Source organism: Pagrus pagrus, assembly GCF_965226575.1.
Source record: "Pagrus pagrus genome assembly, chromosome: 11".
NCBI lineage: Eukaryota > Metazoa > Chordata > Actinopteri > Spariformes > Sparidae > Pagrus > Pagrus pagrus.
This window is the reverse complement of record NC_140195.1, coordinates 18,800,970-18,820,386: the sequence shown is the minus strand read 5'-3', so window position 1 is coordinate 18,820,386 and position 19,417 is coordinate 18,800,970. Positions and strand designations below refer to the sequence as shown.

At 39.4% G+C, this 19,417-nt stretch overlaps 1 protein-coding gene across 15 annotated transcripts in view; it reads right to left on the bottom strand.

Moving 5' to 3' along the window:
• The window catches only part of kif1b (kinesin family member 1B), a 60,975-nt gene that overhangs the window by 13,047 nt on the left and 28,511 nt on the right, over positions 1-19,417 (bottom strand). For 6 of the 15 annotated variants that reach the window (XM_084365933.1, XM_084365940.1, XM_084365946.1 and 3 more), the window contains 16 exons: positions 19,340-19,415; positions 17,594-17,673; positions 17,023-17,129; positions 16,581-16,664; positions 16,105-16,285; positions 15,932-16,004; positions 7,169-7,274; positions 7,038-7,055; positions 5,778-5,926; positions 4,651-4,829; positions 4,309-4,446; positions 3,061-3,312; positions 1,391-1,509; positions 916-1,001; positions 538-667; positions 56-209 (listed from right to left, as the gene is read on the bottom strand). In XM_084365933.1, coding sequence (XP_084222059.1) covers positions 56-209; positions 538-667; positions 916-1,001; positions 1,391-1,509; positions 3,061-3,312; positions 4,309-4,446; positions 4,651-4,829; positions 5,778-5,926; positions 7,038-7,055; positions 7,169-7,274; positions 15,932-16,004; positions 16,105-16,285; positions 16,581-16,664; positions 17,023-17,129; positions 17,594-17,673; positions 19,340-19,415 — 1,932 coding nt within the window. Of the gene's footprint in view, positions 1-55; positions 210-537; positions 668-915; positions 1,002-1,390; positions 1,510-3,060; positions 3,313-4,308; positions 4,447-4,650; positions 4,830-5,777; positions 5,927-7,037; positions 7,056-7,168; positions 7,275-9,485; positions 13,808-15,931; positions 16,005-16,104; positions 16,286-16,580; positions 16,665-17,022; positions 17,130-17,593; positions 17,674-19,339; positions 19,416-19,417 lie in introns of those variants that run through there. The other 9 variants (XM_084365941.1, XM_084365943.1, XM_084365945.1 and 6 more) reach the window with 4 other exon arrangements.

Genomic DNA, 19,417 nt, shown 5'->3' with positions numbered 1-19,417 from the left:
ATGGGACACATACAACTGTACAGCTGAGTTACAGCAGACTCCACTGTGGACTCACTTGAACTGGCAGAAGATATCTGCGTACTCCGGCGGGATGCCACTGGCCTGCAGCACCGTAACACGGAAGGTAAAGATGCTGCCAACCTCTAGCTGACCTGCCAGGTCGTCACCAAGACTCAGCTTGGTCTCTGCGACGTTACCCAGCTTGAGGTCTGCAGAAAGCCACAGGGGAGGGTTAGGAGGAGCACTGAGATGTATTCAAAGTGACCTGCGATTGTGCTCTGTGTTAATCTGCATATGAATTGTAAGCTCTAGACTGGTTCCTGAACATTATAGAAGCTTGTGATTTGTAGGAAATAATTCGTTCATCAAAAAAGCCTTTGTACACATTCCTTCACAGACTAAGGAAACCTGCACCAGCCTCATTTCCATAACTATACATTCAAAGTGCATTCAGCGGGAACATCTGCCAGGTCTGTTTCCCACTAGGAGGAGAGGTCGAAATTTACGAGTGGCGAGGTGAAGACCTGGCAGCCGTACCCATGTCATTGATTCTGTTGAGCTCCTCTGAGGGTGTGATGACCTCTGAACTCTGACCCTGACCCTCTACGATGCGCAGCTCTTCCAGGGACAAGCCGGAGCGGGTCATAACGGTGGAGGGAAAGTCATTCTGATTGGATAAAAAGGAGAGAAGGAGGATGACATTAGCATATAGCTGGAGCATATAGCTCCACCTGTGTCGATGCAGGTCTATTTTATTGTTCAATATTGGATAAAATGGAAAAGAAGAAACTGCAAGAAAAGAGAACTACCCCTGCTGACTTCATGTTTTAACCCAAATATTAAAAAATCCACTCACATACTGAAGAAAAGTGTGTTTCCAAGTTTGAAATGACTTTAATCTGACTCAGGGCTTACCTTTTTGAAGTACTCATCATCAAAGGAGATCTTGGCGGTTCCCGACTGTCTAACTCCTGACCCGTAGTCTGGAGCCTCCTCGTCAGCTACAAAGAGACAAACCAGCCTCTTATCAGCACTGATCACAGACATCGCAGCTGACTAAAACTGTCAAAGCACCTCAAAAGGAACACAGAGAGATTCTAAAGGGGAATTTCTCTGTGGGGGACTCTTCAATTTCAAGTCAGACACCTGCATTTATTTAGTGATTTGGTTTGAGTAAAATACACAGATAAAATGCCACACCATATGGCACAAACACAAGTGGCAATAAGTATGTTATTCACTGCTCAACTCCACATAACAACCACATTACTCCACTCAAAGTTTGACAAATATAAGATAAACAGTCACACAAACGAGTGATTAGCAGTTAAAACCTCTGCATGGGGATCCTGACAGTGTTGCTCATTAGAGAATCTCATTAATTACTCACCAGCTATAGCCTGAACCCCCACACGCAGGAAACCACGCACCTCGCCCTTCTCTGTTACTATGGCAACACGGTGCACCAGCGGCACGGGGTATAGCAGGTTGCTCAGGTACACGAAGGCTCTGAGAGTTAAAAAAAAAAGGAGGAGAGAGATGTGAAAAAGCTGATTCTGGTGCAGTGTGGAAAGAACCAGAAAACATGCATGTGTTTCTGTTATATAACTGACATTTTATCTATTTAATTAAACCTTCTGAAAGCAAATTAGATATGCATTTATTGAGAAATAAACAATTTTTATCTACAGATGGTTTAAACATCTTATAATGTGCACAGCGTTTAGCATATATTAATGACAACAATAACATACAGTAATATATTAGTGACAATTATGTTAAGAAACGTGAAAAAACAAAAACAAAGAAGAAAGAAAAAAAAACCCTTAAAAATAAAATCATAAATGCTCCAGGGATCTGAAATCAGCAGCAGCTTTAACTTTAATTTTAACTTGTATGACGGACAGGGCGATGACAGGTCGCCTGGGCTGCAGCAGTAGAGGACTGACTTTATTGTGTCGTGTTGTGACGGTGTTAGTCTCTCACTCACACGCTCGTTGACATTTTGTTTTGGAGGACTTGATTTGTTTTGCTGCACCCACGGTGACACACTCTTTTCTCTGACGGCCCTCCCCTCCTCCTCTCTGCCTCCGTTTGCAGACTCAAGGCCAAGGTGGAGGGGAGGGATCAATCTCTGAAGTCATAGTGACGGAGGTAGCTGAGCTACGGCTGTTGCCGAGTCTGGTTGGCTTAGAGCCTGCATCGATCTGTCGTCTTGCTCTGATTTTGGCACACGCTGTTAATGAGTCAGATATGATGACGTGTGCTGTGATTTCAAATGCTGCTGTAGCTCATTATTTAATCTTGACAATGAATTTTATACAAGTAAGCATGATTATGTGACTGTCAACTACCAGTGAGTTATATTAACTACCATACATTCAAAAAGCAGTGTTAAAACAAACAAGGTTATAAAACAAATGCTTTTATGTAATGAAATAAATAAAACAAAAAAAATAAATAAATAAAACAAATGACAGACAGCTAATCGACTTAGACACAGCAGATACATGTACGTCACACACAGATGGGAGTTAATAGTCAGCGCAGTGATGGTGGTGGGGGATGAGGTATCACGCTGGGAAGATGTGGAGAGAAAAGGATGGTGGCTTTTCAATTTTTGGGAACCGAGTCTAAATTAAAAGAAACTCGTACAAAGCAGGCCTGTGAGCACAGAAGTATGACTAATCACATTAAATCCAAAACCAGTCCAATTTATCTCCGCAGAGCTGCTATGAATACATGATCTGATTCTGAAATTATTCTTTCACCAGGGAGGGATTTACTGATAATTAATAAGCTCAACGTATGTGCTCACATTTTAAGGCGCTGTTTGCAAGACACCAAAATATATAATCATAAAAATTCTTAAAATTATGTCTCATATCCTGTACACTGCTGATCGTGTTTTCTCACCTGTACACATTAATCTGCTTCCCTCCCTTTATTTCACTTTGCTCTTCATCTTTAAATAAACTACACTAAACCAAGCCATCATCCGCCCCAAACTCCTGTCCCAGCCCGTGTGTGGAGGACGTGGAGATGGAGAACACCACCAACCTTCCCACCAGGATGAACCAGGGGGAGCGGTCGTAGAACGGGTCCTGGCCGTCGCTGAAGATGTCTGAGCCCTCCTCGGTGCCGGCATCCGAGCTGGTGTCGTCCACAAACGCCTCATCGTCCATCAAGTCGGACATCTCGCTCTGGCGCTCGTCGGCCAGCTCTGTGATCTCCGAGTCGGTGGTGGAGAAGGTAGGCGAGGGCGTGCGATCGGCAAGGCGCTCGTTGACGCAACCATGGAAGATTGGGGAGCTGAGAGGGTTGGTTGTTTTGGAACAGTGGCGAGAACCAAGGAAAGGTAACAGTGGGGTGACAGAAGAGTTAAACAGGCCACTGCAGCTCGTTGGGAGTGGCTTAAATGTGACACTTCACTTTGTTTTCTTTGTTTCAGACAATGAATAACATCATGTACCAATATAAAAAAAGATATAAATATAAAATAATATAAAATAAAAATACTTCTGCTACTAATCAACCATCAACTGTAGCTGTAGATTCATTGGTAAATATGGTACATGCTTACTTCTTTCTATCTAATGTAACAGAATGGAAACATTTCATCAAGAGCAGGTATGACATGAAGCTGCTAAGAGTCAAAGCAGTTTATAGAAACCTGACTATTTGACACCAAAATGAAATGCCGCTTTAAAAGGATTAACGTATAAATCTTCTACTGTATGCTGGCTGAAAGAGGATAAAATACAAAATGCCGCAAATTTCTACTTTATCCAAATCCACCATGTTGTTAACAAGCTTTTGTATGAACTGGGAGGAATATCGACATGAGAATGGCAACAGACACAAGGGATAAATGAAAATGACATAATGCATGATAAAAAAAAAAATACAATTCAAAATGTGATGTCAAATAAAATGCATAAACACACAAGGGAATACTGATAAGTGACATGAAATCAAATCAAATAAACCAAATAAAATCATTAATGTGACATCGAATCATGAAAGTGACATAAACAAAAAAAAAATACAAAGATTTATGATGAGAAACAAAATAACACCACATGTAAATGATAAACGAAGGTGTGAAAACATGTGATATCACTGATACACATGACTCTAATGACACAGATTGAATCTGTGCAACAAACCCATTTTAAATAAATGGATCACAAAAGCTGCAAACAAAACAACCAGCATAACAAACAGTATTCAAATGGGATGTTTAGAGATTATTTACACTAACATATGCAGTATTGTCTGTATTGTTTCTGTAGTTGTGATACATACCTCCCCACAAGTTTAAACCAATGGAAGCGGTCATAGAAGGGGTCATTTCCTGTCAGTGTGCCCTCCCCGTCCTCCTGGTTAGCGGAAGCCATTTCTCCTGCGCGGTCATACATCTCTCTCATCTGGTCCAGCCTCTGCCTGCAAATGACGACAGAGTGCACTCAACATTAACGAGAAGCAGAGAGAGAATATCCGGCTCACTTAACAGCTGGAAGGAAGCGATGCTGATAGATGTAGATATCTTATTATTGTATCTTTGTCTATTTGACAACAGCCTAATTGAGCAAACGATGATCTTAACAACAAATCTTACTAAAACCAGGTCTAGTTTAAGAGAATTACTTGAGTTTATCCAGGGACCAGTAGTGTGTGGCTCCATTCTTCAGGTCCTGAACCTCTACGGCCACCACGGTGCGGGGGAAAGGCCTAGCGTCGCGCTCTTTCTCTGGTTCTGGTGACAGGAGTTCAGGCGGCAGCGGAGAGTAAAGCGTGTCTGTCAGCAAGACAAACTGGAACTGGACCTGGAAAATGGGAGAGGGAAGAATAGAAGGAGAGATTACAAAATCAAGCAAATTCAAGAAAAGCATGAGAATCAGTTCCGACTTGAGGGATTCAGATTTCAAGCTCTGAACCATTATTCAAGATTTGTTGTGTCACTATCTTCTCTAGCGTGGCTCTATTTTACTGCAAATAAATCAAGGTTGATATGCCAAGGTTGAAAGGTCAAGCAAAGCCTCCATTTTGTGGCCTCTCTCTTTCCAGCATCCTCTGAGGGCAAAATGTTAAATTTATTAACAACATTGGACATAAAATACAGACAGAAACCTGAAGATAAATAAAATCTGAACATATCTTTGTGACAACGACCCATTTCATGCATCAATCATGAAGCGCCTAGAACTGGACAGGAATATAAATCACACTGATGGGGAAGGTGGACCGCAGCAGAGCAGTTTTGATTCATAACAAATGTAATTTCTCTATGTGTCAATGAGTCAACACCCGGCTCTGGATGATTTGAAGGATTGCCTTCTGCATTATCTAAAAACACATGAGTCAAGTGACCACTTAAATGAATCACAAGCGTCACAGGCTGAATGGAAATCTTAATCAATAGTGGGGTGCCTTTTATGACATCATCTTGCCGTCACGCCGCCATCTCACTTTACCGTCCTACATCACAGAATCTGACGCGCTATACGGGTGATTCACTTCTATGAATGTATTGGAGGACTATGTGGTTCATACATACATTTACATACACTTGAGGAACAACAATACTGTATCGTCCTTTACTCAAACTTTTCATCTAACTTTAAACATCTCTCCTTTAAGATGGTCTCCAAATGTTTTGTTTATAGTCCGCTCAGTAAAGTTTATGATTTTTTTCTCTCAAAACTGGAAAACTAGACTTTAACCCATGCTTAACCCAAGTAAACTGAGATATACAGCATATGTTTTTTACTTACTTTCTTCTTAAGCTCGACACTGATGGCATTGGCCTCCTTCAGGTAGACGGCGTTTCCCCAGAGCTGGTCACGGAGGGAGGTGAACTGATGGTACCTCCACTTCCTGAAGGCCCACTGAGCCAACTCAAATTCGTGCTGAGTCCATGGCACTGCAGGGAGACGGGACACAGAGATGATGTTAACAGACATATACACACTCACACAATGTGAAGGCACATAAAACCAAAAAGGACCATACCAGTTTTACTTTTTTTAGCCCAACCTCAAATCTAGTGTATTTTATTTATCGCAAGCAGTGACTGTGAAGAAAAACCTTCAGGCTGACATGTGTTCAGGGATCCCCGACATTACAATTTACAATCAGATGTGGAAAATGTAATTGCTGCTTTAGGATCCAGAAGACAAACAGAGAACAAATGTGAAGAATGTCTTGTTTCTTGTATGCTCTCAACATTAACAGCTTTATTGCACTGAGTAGTTATATTTCGACTGAACATTATGTTACCCAGATGGATGATATGACTCTGAATGCATAATGCAAGTAGCTTTTGAAGAGTAGTATAGAGAATGTTAAGCCTTTTGAAGCCTTTACAATCATATCTTAAGTGTTACTATAAATGTCACTGTTAATTTTATCAGCTGTTCATACTGGTAATACTGATGATTATTTCATTCTTGATTAACTCGATGGCAGGAGACAAACAAATACGATGACAAAGTCATTTTATTTCAAATACTAAGAGATCTTTTGGTTTCAGAGGATTACAGAGAAATCTGAGCATATTCCTAATCTTGAAATCATAACAGTTAAAATAAGGAATTTTCTAAACTATAAAGACTTTGCAGAAACCCTTATAATAAGTTTAGGTTAATCATTGTGATGCTGTCAAACATTTGCTTAAATCAAATATGTTTGTACACAAAGGAATAAATTAGGAACTGTGTTACTGTGTTGGTTTATAAATCTCAAGTGAGATCTGAGAGCCGCTATTTGGAAAGAAGAGAAATAGCTGCTAGTAATTTATAGGCAATTTGACGTTGACGGGCTAAAACATGTAAAACTGTAAATATGGTCCATAACACTTCAAGTTAAATGGTCTTTATTATAAGTAGTGTGTTTTATTTTCAAAGAATTAGAGGACATATGACGTATGGAGTATTTTGACCCTGAATGAGTAATTAGTATGGCGATATTAAACATTTCAATTAATCTGAATGAAGTTGATGTTACGTTCTTATTATAGAATAGGAAATACGCACATCCCAGTAGTTTGGGCTCTGGACAGAAAACGTAGAAGAAAACACAGTGCATATTTATATATATATATTTTTGGCTTAAACACAGGAGATACAGTAATATCTGCAGGACTGACGATTTTTATAGTACACACCTTCCTCTTCCTCCTCCTCCTCCAACTCTTCTTCATCAGGCGTCTCAGCTACCAGAGAAATAGTCTCCACCTGTTTCTGAAGTTCCTGTAATTTGCTCTCGTACACCTGGACACCGACACACAGGGAAGAGACAGAACATGGACAACTGTCCATCAGCTGGTACAAAAGATGAGCTTAGCCAGCTTTCGGTACTATATCAACACTACATACACAGGGTCATGTTGGGATTACTACACTTTCTCCACTTTGAAATCCCACTACAACAGAGAGGTTTATTTCTCCATTCAAGACAAGTACTGAAGAGTTGACTGGGCCAAATGATGCACTGATACTCACAACTGGATATGAAAATAATGTGACATGAAAGTCAAAATTGTGTAATGAGATTTACACAAGAATTTTGCACTGATTTCCCCTAATATTAACAATGTCTGTATCAAAACGCAACATGTTGGTGTGTATTTATACATTATATTTAATGTAAGTAAAACACTAGCAGTAAAAAAAACAAAAAAAAACACGGATCCCACAAAAGTCAGTTTTATTCATGTTTTAAACAGTGTGCTAGCGTTTTTAGGATTGGGATTGTATGATTACTGGAATCCGTGAAAATAAAATATTAGTGATCAATAATCACGTCTGCTCAAAAAATGAAAATATAGGACATAATCAAAAACTACAGAGAAAAAATATTAATTTGTTTCAATTTTTAAGCCGATGCAATGGATGAAAAACTTTAAACTTCTGAAGTGACTTTTTTTTTGACATTAGTACACAGTGATCTGAAATGAAACTTAATGAAACTTAATGAAACATTGTATATTCTGAGAGAAATGGCAGAGTGGAAGATGAGAGGTGCTGGTAGAAGCTGAGTCATCTGTAATCCAATGAGGGGCGCCATCATCACCATCAGAGTAGGACAGGGCTGTGGTCCCGATGACCTCATCCTGTTTGTTCAGTGTCTTCTGGGAAGACAATGCAGCCTTTTCATTTGTCATTAACCTCCTCCATGCTGCATTCCTACCAACAAGCTAAAAACTGAATTCTCTCCAGCCAGACAACCTTTTAAAATAAGGAGGATTTACTGAATGTAGTGATCTGCATGGAGCGTCTATTGAAACACAATGCGTAATGAACAATGTGAATAGTATTTGGAGCAGTTTCAAAATATTTAAACTCAAAATAAATTTGAGGGCAAGTTTAATGGCTACAGTAATGTTAATGAAGAAGGTAAATGCCAACAAATCCATCCCATATTGCAAATATATGTAGTGTTGCATGATTAGAGTATAACAAATGTAACATCTAGAGTTAGACTTCTATGGTTAATTTGAATAATAATGTTCATCCCTTTAATTAAAGCTGCATCTTTTTAAGAGCTTACATTCAGTGATGGAATGTAACCATGTACATTTATTCAAGTACTGTAACTGAGTACAATTTTAAGGTACTTGAGGTTTTTGAGCATTTCCATTTTCTGCTATACTTCCACTCAACTAAATTTTGGAGGCAAATCTAGTACTTTTTAGTCCTTTACATTTCATTGGTAACTTCAGTTTCTTTGCAGTCTGCATCCTGCTTCAGAGCCAAAGAAAACCATTTTTAAATTAATTCATTTAAATCGCCAATCAAATTTAAAACAACATATTCGATAATTATAGAAAAAAAAAGATCTGATCTGATAACCGGCCAGGCAGAAACTCAATTAGTTGTTGACAGACAACAACTGCCAGCCAAGTGAGCACACTGTTATTGCTTAGCAACAAAATTCCGCCCCAGTAAGTAAAAAATGTAATCACTGAGGCTCAGAAACTACTGTACACAGACCTCAGTGCTGCAACTTTTTCGCATGACTTAAATTGAATTCAGTGAACTAGCAGCACAAGGTCTTCTGTGTGGACGGATACTTGGCAGCAGCACAATGAGGAATGATCCATCAGTACACAGTATATACATACATGTAAATATGTATAATTTAAGTATAGGTTACTGAAATTATCTGGTATTGAATATATTTAAAACTTACTAAAGTACTATTGATATGAGTGACTTTCACTTTTACATTACTGCAGAAATATCTTAACAAGTTATCTTTACTTTTACTAAAGTTTGACTTTTGGGTACAGTACCTACTAAAGTTTGACTTTTGGGTACAGTACCTTCTACAACACTGCTTACATTACCTTAAACCTGATCTGGGGTACTGTACAGCATCTCATGTGCTCATTCCTGTGAAGTGTGGGCATGTAGGGATCTGTCCCTGAACTGGTTTATTGGCAGTGGACAAAACAAATACCACCCATATATAACAATAACTGCACTTAGAGCATGTCATTTTATTTCAGTCATACTTTGAAAATAAACCTCCAGCAACACAGGGATTCAGTATATGCTTCTTTCTTTTTTTAACCTAGGAAAAAAATTGTTCACATATTTACTGTATGTTTGCACAAAGTGCTTGATTAAGGAGCAACACAACTTGGTACACAGCCACAATGAGGCACTTGATATTGCAGATTCAAAAAGCAGACGTACAACACTCAACGGACACTTTGAATTGAGACCCAACACTGGCATATATGAATATTTCAAAAGAACAGTACGCTGTACACTGTCCATTTGATGATGGATTCTTTCCAGCTTACACGGTCGCCATCAGCACCACCAGTGCATATGTTAAATAACATTTGTTAATGGAGCACTTATTAGGCATGAAGAAATGTAAGGTATTGCATGCAAAGATAGTCAAAGACATGAGGTGTAGGGTGGCGAGACTAGACTTGCATCTGTCATTATATCATTTGGTTTTTTTGTTACAGCATAGTAAGGCAGAAGATATATGGTATAAAACACAGAAAATAATTTCATCATTCAGTTTCTGATAGTCCTCAAAGGTCTCTCCCATGCCGAGTGTCACTGTTCCTCTAAGATAATTTGAAAGCCATCTGGTATTGAAATGTAATAACTAATGGGATATATTACAGCTATGAATGCAGCAAGGAAAACACAGATTGACAGGCAGACTTGCTGCTAATTCAAATAAGCATCAGCTAAAGCACAGAGGCAAAAGAAAAACAAAAAAACAAACAGACATGAACAACTACTTTCATAGACCATCCCTCTGATAAATCTATCCAGGTTGTGTGAATTTGTGGCGTTTGATGCAGCTAAAACGAGGCAGTCCTCAGAATCTCATTTGACATGGATACTTACCCAGAATAACATTATGCAAACACTTCAAGTCTTTGTCCTCCCTCCAACATTTTTTAAGGCGAGTCTTTGGGAACCATGACAACACTCTGTTGGACATTCAGCAGAAACACGCTGAACTCTGTGCTTACTTAGTGAACCACAAACCCAAAATGTAATTTTAAGACTGAGACAGAGCTCAGTACGTGATGTGTGGTTGTATTTTGAACATCCTGGACCGGTTGTGTAGGTATATCTCCAAACATTTCAGCATTGTGATTTTACATATGATAGGGTTAAGTAAACTCCAGGATTCAGAGATAATCATTAATTCAATTATCCTGGAGAGGAATATACCACTATATAAAATGTGGCTAGTTTGTAAGAGATGTTTTAGAAATACATTTTTAAGTGTAGGGTAACTTGTTGTTTATCATTAATATAGGGGCAATATGTAAGAATTGGCCACCTGTCAAATTTATACTCAAAACAAATAGGGGGTAGCATATCACCAGAGTAACCGCTAACTGCTGCTAACAGTAGCTGCCTTAGCAAGTTAGCTCAGTTAGCCATGCAGCTAGCAGTTCTGATTGGGAGGTTCAGGACAAGGGGAGTGTTAGTTTTTACACCGCTAGCATAGGAGCATTGGACCAAAATGGGCTCAGGTTAGCTGGTTAGCATGCTAACTTCAGTAGATATCTCTGCAACACAACAATTTGAAAAAATGATGACATCAAAACTGCTATCCATTCACAATCTGTTGATAATTTAAGTTAATTTTAAAGTTCTTACATATTGCCCCTTTAAAACTAACTTTCCTAACTATTTGATGTATTCACTAATTAATCATACAGCATATGTGACTTATAGAAGTGCAAAACACTGTAATACAAGTAAGTGGCAGTTACATATTTGAAATTAATTTTAAAAAATGTTAAAAGTTTGGGATTAAGCGCTAAAGTGGCTTACTAAGAATTTGAATAACTCGGTATGTTATCACCAAAAGGTTAGTTTGGTTAGGTAAGTTGTGAAGCTTCCTTTGCAAATGTTAGCTGACCCGTTGTGCATGAGCACTGAATTAAAAAGGAAGAAGAAAAATGTTTAAATGCACAGCAGGATAAATGTTGTTAGTGCATAAAAAGGCACTTTTTGAATACCACTTTCTTCGAGCACTATTTCAGTCTATTTAAAAGGCAGTCACACAATCGACTAGTGCATCGCGCATTTTCCATAATCGATCATACTGGTCTTTTGATTCCAGATCTAGGCCAATAATGATTTATGAGGTACAACATAAAGTGTAAAATTGCAAAGAACAAAACTGATTCTTCCATCCTAACATTCAGTCACATGGTACATTAGAAGAAATAAATATAGGGTTTTTTTTCAGCTTCCTAATTTGGGCTACAACAACAACAAAAGTCCTAATGAAAATGACTTCAATGTGGTCACACTGTAGTGGCTAAAAACATTCAATCAATACTAAAATGGCAAAGATGTAAACTCAAATTCAACCATGAAGATAATTTTGGCAAATCAAAGCATGATTGATGAATTGTCACACATGCTGAAAAATGAACAGAGTAGGCATGGCATGTCTCTTCTGAGAAAAAGAAAAACAGTCCCTTTATCATCTGTTGGCTTGAATTCCTTATGACAGCTCTCCCAATGCTAGTGATGACAGTGCACACGATGCAGCAAAAACTGATAAAACGGCATATATTATAATGATGATGATGATAAAATGTCTTTTCTAAAATACATACAATACTTTTGGGTCAACCAATGATACACTGATCAAGTGCAATAGTCTCAGTCAGTTTTAGCTGATGACTCTGAGCTGTTGTGATCTGTAATGTGTTTGCCTACTAAAAGTATATCAAACTAGTTCCTCGTTCCACGAGTCCCTCTTAGACTGTCGTCTCTCTGCTGGCTTTTAGATTGGGAGCAGACATTTGCCTGCGCATTCGTGGAGGGGCCTGAAAGTTGATTGGATAGTTAGCATGGTCAGTGTGATGGTACTGCTGGTAGCCATTGAATCTGCCATCCGTATACATCATGCTGTTATTATAGTGGCAGGCCTGTTGTTGGTGGTGTGGCTGGGGATGTGTTGGCTGGTTCTGATGGGGGCGGGGCTGGTAGAAAGACTGTGTGTGCCTCCTGTTGCTTTCAGACTGCTGCAGTGACTCCATGGAGCCAGACGGCCGCTGGCGGTGATTAAAAGAGTTGCTGCGACCTCGTTCATGGGGCGGCTGATGTTGGTTGTTCCTATAGTTATGTCTGTGACCCTGGCTTAAACCTTGCTCCAAGTCTTTGCTCCTGTGCTGGACTGATGGGCTTGGCAATGGGGGAGTGACTTGGATAACTGAAGCAGCCATCTGTTCTCTAAGCTGTCCTCCCTCTTCAGCCTGGCTCTCTCCCTCTTCTTCTTCTACAGCTTCTTTAGGCACCTTTAACTCAATGACCTGCTCATCTGTAATTATGATATGAGTACCAGGGCTCCACGAGTTGCGGTGCTTAGGGTTACTTTTGAAGGGGAAGCGTAGCTTGCGGTCTTCTGGGGGTATAAAGCGGTGTGGTCCAGTATTCCTGCGGAGCTGCTTGGAGATCTCTTGTTGCTGAAGGTTCTTGAGGCGTAACTGCTCTTGACGCATCCAGCGCATGTGGCCACCTCGCTTTAGGGTCGAGTCATCTCCTGCACTTTGGCCTGTTTGTGAATCCACATCCTCTACATCAGGCTTTGTGGGAACAGGAGGTTTTGCTTCTAGAGGGCTTGGAGTTACTGCAGTGGTCGTGGAAGGGGCTACGCTGGGAGGCTTTTCTTGGCTCTCTGGGGTGATGAGTGGAAGGACCTTTTCCATTTTGACCATTTTGTTCCTGAGAGCACGGATCTCCTCATCCTTCATGTTATTCTGTTTCTTCACCTCATGCAAGATATCCTCAAGTTTATCAATGTGCACCTTTAGGTCATCCATGACAACCCCTCCTGGTCGAGTCCCATTGGTAATGACATCCTCAATGCGCTCATCGCCAACTCCGACAGTGTCCCAAACATCCCGAGCCACCGCCCTCCACGAGTCCCGCTCGTTGGGGTCCTTCTTGCTGTAGCTTGCACAAAGCTCCTTCATCTTTACGATGGCCAGGGCCTCAATTTCCTGCCGTGTGTGGCGGAAATCATTGAGCGCCACTTCATAACAGATTTCTTTGACCGCCTGGATCTTAAGGTCGGAGATGGTCACCCACTTGGAGTCCTTGGTGATGCGGCGCCGCTGAGGGATCTGGTACATTTTAACTGGCTCTCTTCGCTTGCCACTGCTGGGTAATCCACACTTTTTCACTATGGTTTGTAGCTTGCTGGGTGGCAGCTTTTCTCTCAAGGAAGTGATCAGTCTCCAGCTCTCTTCACAAGACCTCTTATCAGAGTCATCCCCACTATCAGAGTCTCCATCCTTGAGAAAACAACAAAGGAAACAAACCAAATGGTTCCCAAAAAAAGGAGAAATTAAAATGGGAAATCAAAGAGAGGATGAAAGGATGGCTTTTTTAAAAAAGGAATGAATAAAAGGTATAAATATGCAACATGGGAACTTCAACCACGAGTAAAGTCGACTTTAAATCAGAATATAATACTTCATCTTAGACAATTTTGAGAATTTTGAGATTTAGGAAATTTACCAAGGATGTTAGCGAAAAATATATTGCATACATCATTACTGTACAAGATGTATGGCCACATGCACTTCCCAGAATTATGCACATTCACAGAATTATATTCAAAATAAATACTGACAAACAAATGAAAATCCAACAAACAGTGGCTTCCATTGACTTTCTTGTCAGTTGTCATTCTCATATCTTCTCTAGTGAAACTAAGATATTGATATTGATATGATTAAATTAAATTCATATTAAAATGTTCACTTGTTATAAAAACAAGGATTCTCACATCTCAGAGATGAGGTTATCAGCTTGTTCCCAATGTTGCATATTGATATTAAAAGTAAAGGTAAAGCATGTCTATTATGATTAGAAAAGAAATATCAATAGAGGATAGTTGCTGATTGGAGCACTTCTGTATTGTTTTGTCATATTCCTCTTCTGAATTGAAAATTTAGTGATTTTTTTTTTTTCAAAGACGGATCCCAACACATGCTACAGTGGCATGCATGTAGATGGATTTTTGGAGCTTTCCCCCCTTTAGTCCAGAAGGTTTGAGTGGCTTTAGTATTAGCGGTGAGTTAGAAGACAGAGTGTTCTTGCAGTTGATCAGAAAGCCAGTAGAGAGAGAGAGGCAGAAGTGAGGGTAAGTGTTAATCCACTACAAGAAAGATGTTAGTTGGAAAAAAAAAAATGCAGTTTCTCATTTTTTTGTAGACAAAGTACATTACAGATCACAACCACTTGGTACAGATAATTCAGGTCTTGTGTATGATCTATGGCTAGAATTGGACATGTTGGGAGCCTGAACCCTATGCGTGTAGCTTTGCACATAACACCACCAGAGTATGGAAGAGGTCTGTGATTCACTGATTCGACTGTAAGCATAGATAACTCTGTTGTCGAGCCGTGCCCTCAGTGTGCTACACAGACGCCAGGTAAGGCTAGCAAACAGAGGTAGCCAAAGAAGTCAATGAGAAACCACATTGTCGCTATCTGTCAAAAAACTACAGCAGGATTTTTTTTTTTTTGTTATCACAATGCATTGTACATGTCAGCAACTGCATTGAAGAGATGAAACTCAGGACAAAACAGAGCAAGAAAACTAGAGTAGAAACCTAATCCAAGCAAATCAACAGCCACTTCAAAAGTTGACCAGCTCAACAGCAAACACTGCAACTTAATGCAGAACCAGTACTGAAGGAGTTAAGAAAACATGCTATTAACATGAACCATGCAAAAGCAGCATTGCATTATTAAAATAAGGCAAAGAATATTAATACTGACCAATATTTAATCGGTTTTAACTGAATTTTGATCTTAATATCAACTTTAGCTTTAAATTGCTGTTTTGCAAGATTCAGATCGACTATAGAAGACACAAGAAAAGTGAAAACAGGGATTTGGATAGGGGAAAGCTTCACAATCTAATTCTCACTCAATCAAATAGCTACAGAAAAATCTGTTAAAACTCAAGAGGAAGGCGAGTCAAAGATCATCCGTCTCAAACCAGAAAAAACTTCCATGCAAGAAAAACAGACATGCTCTAAGAAAAGTGTGATTCTCTCTCACACACGCACACACGCAAACACACACATCTCAAAAGTGTCAGAGCTCAGAGTGAGAATTAGTAGATTTAAAAAAAACTAGCTTTCCAATTTAATTGACCATTAAACCATGCTTTAACTTTAAATTCCACTTGTGACAGATATCCTTAAGTACATTTCACTCAAAAACTCACAAACTAGCTGAATCACTCAAGAAGCTGCCTTTAATAATAGCATCAAATAAGTTATAGCTTAATTTCTATTAAACCCACTCTGCATTTACTACCAACTTGTCTACATCTTCTAACAGACTGAGGCCATAAAATTAACAAAGTGGGTTTGATTAAATTCCATCTTATTTGAACTCACCAGTCGCTGTTGCTCCAGAAGTTGGTCTGCTTCTTCCTTCTCCTTTTTGTACAAGATTTCCATCTCAGTGAGCCTACATTAACAAGTAAAATATATTGTGAAATACATCAAATCAGACCACTACAGGCTATTAGAAATTAGTTTACATAGAGCAAATATGATGGATTACGCACCGTTTCTCCATCTCCTGCTTCATGTCAATGCCCTGCTTCTCCAGAAGCTCTCTCTGTGCGAAGGTCCAATCCACCGGCTCCACAGGGGTTTCAGCAGTAGGCGTCTTCTCCCTTTCAGCTCTGGCCTGTTCTGGGTGGTTGAACCGGAACACGTGGTTCTTTCCCATAATGATACGGTTACCTGAAAGAAGGCGGGGCACACAGGTGGGAGAAGTAAGCATGGTGAGCATGAAATTAACAGCGGTCAATCCAGAACAATGTAAATGTGACATCTCCAACTTTTGTTTTCACCATGTTTGTTTCGTTTAAAGCAGAAAATCACAGAGGTGTTATAAACCATGTTGTGTAACTATCATTTCTGAAGTCCAAGAACACTACATCATACGGATTGAATTATCTATTTATTAGGAGTCTGTGCCTACAGAGATAAGAAGAACATCACATTTACTGATTATTTACAAAAATGAGATATGTACCTGAACGAAGCTGGATTGCATCCTCCACACGCTTGCCGTTGACGTAGGTTTCTGATGCCTCGCAAGGCACCAACAGTACAATAACTTCACAAAAAAACAGACCAACAAATCATCAGTGTCTCATTCTGAAAAGCTAGTCATCATTTTTTAATGGTAAAGGACAAATATCTCGTTCAGTGTAGATAGTGATTAATGACATTTAAGGCATAATGTTTCCATTAGCAAGAGAAGATCAAATCTGAGTCTACATTTATGCACTAATTATGCCTACATTTTTTTGCTGATATCGACGAGCTATAAGTATCAGTCTTTAAATTAGACCAGGAAAAAATATCCTTTCTTCTCCATCAACTGCCTAATTAAAATGCATCCATATATTCAGCGTACATCATTCCATATGCCAAAGCAAACACAAGCAAACTAACTCATAATGTTGCCTCACCATCTCCATTGGCATTCCTCTCGCTGCGGAAGATGCAGTGCTCTTCCCTGATATGAGCGCCACTTAAAACAATGTCCTGTCGTCTTTCAGCGTCAGCCTGACCCACCCTGGAACAATCACAGAGGCCATTTTGAGAGAATGAACACTGACCTGTCTTTGTATGGGCAGCCATTTTGACAAAAAGTCAGCGACAGAAGTTAAACAGAACCTTTAGACCATTACTTTTTTAAGGTAGCACTTCCAAAGCACTATATTTTCTTTCATCTGGGATTTCAACATCAATTATTGTCCCCCTGGGGCATGATTGTAACAAAATACTCAGCAAGAATACTGTAGTCCACCGAGGGGGCCAGAAGGACAAAGAGGGGAGGACAGTAACTTTAGACAGAGAAACTTTGTGTCATCAGTGGCAGATTTTAAAGCCAGTTTCCTCTGACTCTGAAAGTTCCTCTTGCTTCACATCAAAAGAGAAGAAAATGAAATACAGAGTAGTTTCTCAGAGACCCTGCCTGCAAGAAACTTTTCCACATCCACTGCAGCATTTCAGTGTCATCATTCAGGTTTTGGTTACCTTGTAATTCCGTCTTTGATGTAGTAGAGCAGACACTCTGACATGAGAGGATCCTCATTCAGGTTAACCAGGTGTGGTGTCTACAGATAAAACATAAGAGAAGGAGCGTTCATAACGAAAACATTCCTAGGGTTTAAAAATTTGGACAAAGTTTCCTATCAAATAGAGCCCAACAAATACTGTATTTTCCTGGCTGATGCCTCAACGAATATTAACAAGTTAAACTATTTAATATCAATATATTGGCTGAAATACAATTTTTTTTAAATGATACCTCAAATTTGGCTCAGGCAGGATATTGTACAGTTAACAATAAACTTTATTGTCTAAAATGACATCAGTTTACTGAAACATTAAACTTATTGGGAATTCCATAATTAGAAATTATCCCAAGCATCTTTTTCAGTATTATAATCTCTAAAATAAAAAAAATAAAAAAAGATATATATTTTATCATATCGGCCCATACAGCGATACCGATCTGTGATTGACCAATTTCGGCTGATACTATCGGATAACCGATATATAGCTCCGGGTCTAAAATCAAACACTGCTGATGACCTGTGAGTGATACAGTATACAGTGCATGTACATGGACAGAAATGGTTACACTGACACAATGCTGACACCTCTAGAGTCTAATACACCACAGCAAAGCTACAAACAATGCTAGGAGCTACTCTGCCAAACCACCAACCTTTTTTGGGGAAAACACCCCATTAAAGTCTGTATAAAGATCACAAGGCTTCTCAACGAAAGGCATGAAGTGGCAGTGAGTGGAAAAGAGAGAAAACATGAATGGAAGACAAATGAATGTGACAAAAGGAAAAAAAATAAAATGCATGAATTAGCAGCAGAGGAGGGGAGTCAAAACATGCCTAAAGAAGGATTAATTTCAAAGAGGGGAATCTGAAACCACCACTGATCCAGTGACAGCTGGCGCTGAACAGTCAGATTAAAAGATAAAAAAGCTCTCTCTATGTCACAATCAAACTAGCACATCTACTGGTCTTCATGTTGCTGCTGCTACACGGCACTTCCTCTACTGGAAGATGCTGGAGAGGTACGATGACTGAAGGAAATGTACTATTGCATGTTATTTAATAAGCCTCATGACAGCGCTAATAGCTCTAAGCAGCTAAAGGAAATGTTTGAATAATCTACTCAGAGCCAAGTATTACATTCAAACATAACTTTAACTTCAAAGAAGCTTAAATTCAAAATCACTGTGGAATCTTAGTAGGATCTCATCCTTTTAAAGATGATCACGTATATTAGACTATCAATCAGACATGGAGCGGAAAAATTAACTGTCCTATACGCCCTACACAGTAGTTAAATGTAAAATATTTGACCAGTAGTACATAAAATGCAGAAAAAAGCACATTGACGATATTAAATCACTATTAAAGACTTGACTAAACTCAGTTACGGGGCCACATCTAGTGCAGGAAACGGCTGCTACTTCAGTTAAACAAACCTTTGTGGTGGGAAAACAATCAAACTGCTCGTCAAATCGTATTTCATGGCTAAGCTGAGTATGTGAAGGAAGCACATAACAAAGAGTGGAAAGAAGGACAGAATGATAAAGTGAACAGATGAGCGAAAACGGTTCTCATGGAAAAAGATAACATGGGAAACAGAAGTGAGGATGTGATGGTGGAAGGGTGTGCTTCACCACCCATGGGAAATTTGACACACTCCCCTGCAATCACAGTCTGTGCTTGTGTCTCATGTCTGTTTTACCTTTTTAGGAGAGAAGACCCCCAAAGTGCCTCCATCTTCCCGGATTGCCACACCCATCTCTGCAAGCAAGGCCTCCCT